The sequence below is a fragment of the Manis javanica genome, chromosome 1 (genome assembly GCF_040802235.1).
Source record: "Manis javanica isolate MJ-LG chromosome 1, MJ_LKY, whole genome shotgun sequence".
NCBI lineage: Eukaryota > Metazoa > Chordata > Mammalia > Pholidota > Manidae > Manis > Manis javanica.
Window position 1 is genome coordinate 203,361,489 of NC_133156.1, and position 7,626 is coordinate 203,369,114.

Below are 7,626 nucleotides of genomic sequence, written 5' to 3' on the forward strand. Positions count from 1 at the left end.
ATTTGCTACTTACAAGTAGTATAGATCTTAAGTTCTCTAGGGCTGGCAAAATAAGACCTGTGGGCCAGACTGGCCTGCTACCTACTGTAAAGTGCTACTGGGACACAGCCCCACTCATTTATGTATTGTCTATTGTTGTGTTAGAACTACAATGACCAGTAGCTACAACAAAAACCATATGACCCCAAGCCTAAAATATTTACTGTGAGGCTTTTTACAGAAAAAGTTGGGGGACCTCTGCTCTGGAAGCTCCAAAGAGAGAAATACCACTTGAATGTTGACTTTTGCCAAATAGTATTTTACTTTTTAAGCAATATCCCACCATACTCTTGGATAACATGCCACCTAGGTAACAGAATTCAGTAAATACTTTCAAACTTATACAGCCAAAGGGCAGCAATACTACTTGGGTCTTTAGGTTTTACTTCATGCCCCTGTCCTAACTTTAATCTATGATCGTTTACATGTCTTCTTTTTGTGGTGTTTAGCTGATAATTTCCTATAGGACCACAGCAATTACGAAAAGAAGAAGAACCTAACTCTCATTTCTAAGACACACTGAAAAGCTACTGAAAGCAACCTAAACAGCCTAATCTGTTAAAAAGCAAAACCAAACTTTCAAATCACTGCTGCTTGGAATCTAGTCTTATTATAATGAAAAATGATTTGGATTTTCCTTGGAAAATATTGGTCACTAAATTGTTAATTCAAATATGGTTTCAATGAAACTGCTTAACAGAAAATGTAAATCTTCTAGAAATATTTATCTAAAATAACTTTCTATTATGTAATAGGTAGAAAAGGATGACAATGATAAACTCAGCAAACACCATTGCCAAGTTAACTACCCTTAGTGGTATTTGGCATTTTCCTGCACTTGAGCCTCATTACTGCCAAGCTTCTGCATTTCTGAACCTGCTTGTCAAATGTTGATACTGCTCTGATCAGTCTGGTCTTAGATAATCTATCTTCTCCTCACCAGCATTCACCAGGGGTGGGGAGGCAAATATATAATGTTTTAGTTTTAGAAAAGGTACAAAAGCCCCAGATGGCCACTAATGCCTCTAGGAGGTAAGCGTGCAGACTCCAGTGCATGTGGACATAACTGAGAAACAACCGCCCTGAAGTCTCTATTAGGAAAGAAGAACTCCCCAGATGATATTGCCTACTTACAACAGCTATACACCGAGCAACTCTGTTCCGTTCACTAAAGGAGTAGTAGCTCTGAATCCCAGCTCTGAAACTCTCTCAGACCTTTTAAACCTCGTTGTTCACTGTCTTGTAATCTGATGAGCTTTACCCTTACTTTGAAAGCACAGCACTTCCTTATTTTGACCAACCAAATCCTCCCTGTTCTATAGCCTACTTCCTATATAAATTTTTCTTACCCATTCCGTATGGTCTACAGTGAACTTGTCCCTCAGTTCCTTTGGCACTTAACTAGTAACATCCTTACTAAACTGTTCAGGTTTAAATTTTTCTTTAAAGTACTAGGTTTTACATTTAGTAACTTATGTGGGACTTCTATACTCATCCGCCATCTGCCACCTAAGCTGTCCTTCAGGGTAGAGGCTCTAGTATACTTCCTTGTATCTCCTGCCTACAGTGCAAAATCAATGCTATGAATAGAGAAGGTACTGAATACATTTTTAGCTTATTAGTCAAATTGAATACTACATATAAAAGGTATTTCAATATTTCAATGTAATGCACTATACAACTATTAGAAGCTGTCATTAACAGTCCCTCTCTGGCCCTTTGCCAAATGATCTGAACCTCATGGCCCTACTGGACAGCAAGAATCCTCAAAAGCCCTGAGCCAAACTCTCAAATGACCTGCATCCAGACTGCTCTATGTAACTTTGGTTCTGGAACAGCCCAGCCTGTCAGGCTTATCATAAAGCTGTTTCTCTAGGAACAGAGAGTCAACTATGATCTCTCTCATGCCATTTGGACAATCTGTGATAAGACAATTGGCCCAAGATTAGGGATTTACTACCTTCAATAACAAGCTGTTAGAACTTTCTGGCGAAAGAGATGAATCACATATATGCATTTCCTCATCTGATCCTTAATCTTCTGTGTTAGGACCACTCTTACATAGCTGTTTTCATGCAATGGACATTTTAACATTCATACATGTTTTATAGGCCTGTAAAACAAATATTTAAATATATAGCTTTTCTTCATTACAGAGTAATGGGCCAAACATAACAGCCCTGATTTGAAGCTTCAAAATACTGAAGTCATTTGCATACTGCTGCTTCAGTATCTCTGACTTGGATGATCCTTAAAATTCCTTCCAGTTCCAACAATTTAAGAATTGCAAAGTGCTGGGAATACCACTTAGTCTTTCTCTCTTCCTGTTCACTTGTTCCTCCCCTTGGAAAGGAATAAAGCATCTGTAGGTTATGTAGTACCAAGTACTAGTGGTTGGAGTCTTGTCAATGAGACAGGAAAAAAAACTTTCTCCTCTCAGACCTGCCCTCAAAGGGAACCCTGTTTGTTGTCTTAAGGGAAATTCCTTGAGACAAAACCCCACCACCAACCCTCTAGCTGCCTGATCAGTGACCAAATGAGTGAGACAGTTAAATTATTGGAAAAGTAGGACACCCCTTGTCTTTGTAAGGCCTTACTCTTCTAAGGGTGGTCTGTAGAAAGCTGCAACAGAATCAACTGAGAGCAGAACCTCATGGCCCACCCATTGCAGACCTACTGAACTAGAATCTGCAACTCAACAAGGTCTTCAGGTAAGTCACACAGACATTTACAATTACGATGCACTGACCTTGGGGCTAAGCTAGCACTGTCCAACAAGGCTGCCATTAGCCACGTGACTATTTAAATTTAAATTATTTTAATTAAATAAAACCTTAAATTCGGTTCCTTAGTCTCACTAGCCACATTTCAAGTGTTCAGCAGCCACACATGACTAGCATTCACCCTACTGGACAGCATGGATGCAGAACATTTTCACTCATGCAAAGTTCCATTAGATAGCACTGAACACAAAGCTGTTTTCTAACAGGGTAAAAAAAAAAAGGCTGATACTTGATTTTAATCCAAATGATAACTCATTTTTAATCTAGCTCCTGAGTCTCTTTCAGAAGGGGGCGATGAATCGGGTTCCACCAAGCCCCACAATCTGGAAAGCAAACACACCAAATCAGAACTGACCCTTTCCCAGTATGAGTACCTTTATACTAAGAGCATAAGCCCTGAAAGTTTCCAAAGGCAATCAATCTCCTTCAAAACTAAGAGAAGCATCCATTGCAAAGTAAACTGGTAAGAGAAATACTGTATGTTTGAATTTCCCAGTGGTTTTTAGTGCCTCAAAAAGAGCTTTAAAACGTTTATCTTTACCTGAGCAAAAACTACTATACTGATACCACTCCTTGAGCAATGGTTCTCAAATTCTGGGATGCATTTAAACCACTGAAGAGGTTTGTCACAACACAAATTGCAGGGTATGACCACCAGTTTCAGATTTAGTAAGTCTGGGATGGACTCAAGAATTTGTATTTCTAACATGTTCCCAGATGCTGATGATGCTGATCCAGGGGCCACACTTCGAGAACGACTAACCCAGAGTAACACAGACATTGGGAAGACAGAACATGAAACTTGCTTAGACACATAACATGATGCCAGACAAGAGTGCAAGAGCTCCTGCAAACAATGCAGGCTCAAATCACAGGAGTCTGGACTCAGTGCTCTTCGCCTCTCTTCTCCATAATGTGACATACCAGGGCATCAGAAGGAGAGCAGACCATGGAAGAAACTGTCTTTGATACCTAATCAACAGTGTAGTAACTGATTAACTTTCCCTCACATCTCAAAGGGGCAGCTTGCATCCATTACCTATTAATTTCAGAAACCTCTGAAAACCAGCCTCTACCCTCCTTTTCCCTCCCCAAAACTTCATTAAACCTGAAATTTTAATCTCTGCTTTTACTGACCTTTCCATAACACTTTATATTTTAGCAAACTGTCTGCCTCAGAAATTCTCATCTGCTTTGAGCTCTCCCATGGTTTATCTTTTATCTAACTAAACTCTTTAATGGGAGAGCTCCTCAAACCATTTTTTGTTTCGTTTTGTTTTCCTTCTCAGAAGGAAAGATTATGACCACAGTTCTTAAGCAAGAAATGGGCTCCTTCCTGGGACACTGGTTGAGATCTGCATTAAACAAGAATGAGAAGATTCTGCAAATATCCTTGCTTTAGGAATCATGCTTGCTGCTCTCTTGATATGTAGGCCTCCTCCTACAGATTAAGAAAAAATCTTTTGCCATTGTATCCTAAATAAGGAAAAAGATGTAACTGGATTTCAACATCAGCCCACAATTTCTGTACCAGGGAAGGTAATAAAAAGGTAAAACACCTCTTTCATAGACACAGCGCTGAAGGTAACAAACATCTTATCTAGATATTGCTTGACACTAGAATTGACTGGAAATAAAAAGCACATGAAATCTTTTGACCAATTTCTGTTCCCTTGGGTTCTGAAATTTCCATCACATTGCAATTAAAGGATGCAAAATGGTCTGGCCCAATGTGGGAGATAACCTCAAGTTTGGCAGACCTACAGTCTCCTTAGCAATTCCTCCTCCTGTCACATCCTTCCCACAGGTTGTCCCCCGAGAGTCTACCTAAAGTGTTCTACCCCGATTAACTTTTGCAGTCCAACTACCATCTTCATGGAAATTATTCCAAAAGCTCTTGCCTTTTCCCTGACTTTCAGCCAATCCATCTCCACTAGAAAATTCCAGGGATTGCTCAAGTTGCTACATGAATAGATAACTTTAATGGGTCTTCCAACCCTAAAATTCTATGACTGGATCTAACCTTGAATATGCTCCACTCCAAACTGGCAGCCCTCATCTGTCAGTGGCAGTCATGTTCCCTAACCTCAGAGCTTCAAGGTCAACCCTCAGTCTTCCCTCACTCACATGTCCCGCGGAATGAATGAGACACAAGCTTAGTGCTATGTGCAAAAGAAGCACTCAAAAAAGAGGTCAGCTAAAAAGTATTTTTTAACCACAATTCTTAAATCTAGGCCCCTATCTCCAACTCAACAGTCACTAACTTTATTTAATCCTGTATTACTCTCCCCAAAGCTATTTCAACAGCCTACAGCTGGTCTTCTTTTCACCAGACTTTCCCTATTTGAATCCATCCTTCACTGTTACTTTTCCTTCCTAAAAGTAATGTCATGCCCACTTAAAAACCTTTGAAGGGTGTGGGAGGAACCTCTGCCATCTCGTCATTTCTCAAAAGGTAGAGTTCAAACTTCTTATTTACCCATAACCATTCATGATCAGGTCCAAATTACCTCTCCAAATTACTTCTCTGCCGTGTATTGTAACGTGCTTTCATGTCAGCAAACAGAGCCTATTCCCTTTGTTGGAGACACTACATCCTTCCCTCCCTCTTCCCTACTCCCGTATCATAGTTTCTTCCCTTACCCTCCATCTCTTCTGTGTTCCCACTGACCAAACACTCCTCATACTGTATCATAATTAGACAAAATGTTTGAACGTGTATTAAAGGGTTCTCCTCAAACTGGAACTCTGCCTCACTCAACAGACTGTTCAAAAGGGACACATAATAAACATCTGTTTGAATGAAAGAGCTTATACATCCAAAAGAGTAAAATCTTTTATAGCTGTGATAACTTTTGGGGAGGCTATACAATTATTTCAGCAATGTAGTCACTGTTCAAACAGTTTTGGAAATCTCTTTTGCCATTTGGAATTGCCTTCTGAGCTTGTTTACTCTCTGGAGAAGAAAATCCGGCCCTTGTTTTACACTCATGAAACATTTTCACCCAAAAATAGTATAACCAATTATAAATACTGTCATTCTCCACCTACACCGCTTCATCATATTTATTTGTTCCAAACAACTTTTGGTCCTTTTAAACAAGAAAATATTCCTTCAAAGGATTAAAAACTTGCCATCACCATCATTGTGCCACAGACTCTTAAGACAATTTCAAATGGAAATGCAAGAGGTTTTGCCAGTGATAGCACTGTTGGAATAAGAGTAGTATCTCAAAAGGCTCCCATTTTATGGTAAATAGACTTGTGTATATGTTACACACAGGTTTTATTTTTCAAAGAATATTTCTTTTCACCTTGCTGAAATGAAATCCTAAGAAAAAAATGTCCGTTGCTCCAAGTTGTAAAATAGGGGCTGTCTTCCCTTTGCCCCCACGAATGCCAGGCTACGGAAAACTAAGCTTAATGGTTGTTGAAATCAATTTCCAAAGATGTTAAGATTCTGCTTTTATAACTTCATTAGAATATTCTTAAGGCAGAAATATCCTACCCGGAAGCAGCACCGCCCTTTTCCAAGGAAAAGGCTCCATCATTTAAAAAACGGATGCCATAAATATGACAAAGGGGCAGGTCCCTATTTTGCTTAATTCAGTATGTACTTGAGCACCTGCTGGGTTCTCTGCCCCGCTTCAGCTGACCGAGGGAAAAAAGAGAAAATGACACATCCCTAGCACTGAGGCTTTCAAAATAATTTCCAGACATCTTACCAAGCATCGAATACACTTGTAATCACCCATCTCGGGGGAAACAGTTTACACGCACAACTCTATTTCCCCTCCCGAATTGACTGGGGCAGAAACATCTCTTTATCTTAGCATCCCTGTGGGAACAGAAAGCTTTATCTTTCCCATCAGTGAGCTGGGAAAACTGAGGTAGCAGCAGTGGTGGGATGGTCTTCACCTTTTCCTTCCCCTCCCGACCAGCACTAGACGCAGAGGCCAGGATTTCTGACATCCCAGTCCCAAGCCCGCTAGTTGAATGAGAGGACAGCATCAAACTCCTGCTCCTTGCCGCAGAAACACACAAGGACCCAGACACGGCCCAGCCTCATCTCCTGGGAGCTGCAGGTGGGGAAGTACAGAAATGGTGGACAGAGGAGGAGGAAGAGAGAGAAGGGGCGGGCTCGCGTGCCCGCTCCGCTGTTCACCTCGATCCCGACAAGTCGCTGCCTAGGCAACCCGAGGCCGCAGGGCCGGGGACCCCCTATCCCCGCCCACGATGGGTACCTTCGAGTACTCCTGAGCCAGCTTCTGGTATTTCCCCTGCAACTCAGCCGAGGCCATGACCTCCCCAGCCCCGTCCAGGCCAGGCTGCCCAGGCCGTTCAGCCCCACCCCCCGCCCCCAACCCCAGACACCCTCCACAGTACGGCTCTGACAGCGCCCGGCCGCTTAGCCACCGCCGCCGCGCCTCCTCCTCCACTTCCGGGTTCGCCCGGGTGGCGGAAAGCGGAGTGGGGCCGGGGGCGGGGCGGCTGCCGGGGGCGGAGAGACGTCTTGGCGTCATCACCCCGCCCTCCCGCGCCCGAGCACGTGTGCGCGCAGCCTCTTGGCCGGTCTGGGCTTTGCCTCGGGGACGAGGGGGCGCCATCTTGACGCATGGTCCAAAATGGCGACCGTAGAACTGGATAGGGGACAATCGGAGCGGGAGAAAGTGATGAGCCCACTGAATGGGCAGGGACTGAGGAGAGGGGCGGTGGTTACGAAGACCCGAGGACCGGAAGAAGACATATTCTAAGCTCGTGATGAATTCTGGCCGACGCCCCACCCCCATCCCTGCTGGTTCCC

General features: G+C 42.8%; 1 protein-coding gene and 1 long non-coding RNA gene across 8 annotated transcripts in view; one reads left to right on the forward strand and one right to left on the reverse strand.

Moving 5' to 3' along the window:
- LOC108406523 (uncharacterized) overlaps nt 1-6,540 on the forward strand; it is a 32,438-nt gene extending 25,898 nt beyond the window's left edge. The window contains exon 4 of one of the 2 annotated variants that reach the window (XR_001855476.3): nt 3,540-6,540. This is a non-coding gene — a long non-coding RNA (uncharacterized lncRNA). The remainder of the gene's footprint in view (nt 1-3,539) is intronic. The other variant, XR_001855475.3, reaches the window with a different exon arrangement.
- PPP1R21 (protein phosphatase 1 regulatory subunit 21) overlaps nt 1-7,275 on the reverse strand; it is a 68,898-nt gene extending 61,623 nt beyond the window's left edge. The window contains exons 1-2 of one of the 6 annotated variants that reach the window (XR_005062977.2): nt 7,067-7,275; nt 6,741-6,901 (exon numbers count right to left, since the gene is read on the reverse strand). Coding sequence is in view for 3 of the 6 variants with exons in the window: in XM_017675259.3 (XP_017530748.2) it covers nt 6,741-6,833 (93 nt within the window). In the remaining 3 variants the exon portion in view is untranslated. Of the gene's footprint in view, nt 1-6,547; nt 6,593-6,740; nt 6,902-7,066 lie in introns of those variants that run through there. The other 5 variants (XM_017675259.3, XM_017675262.3, XM_017675260.3 and 2 more) reach the window with 5 other exon arrangements.
- Between the last annotated feature and the right edge of the window lie 351 nt (nt 7,276-7,626).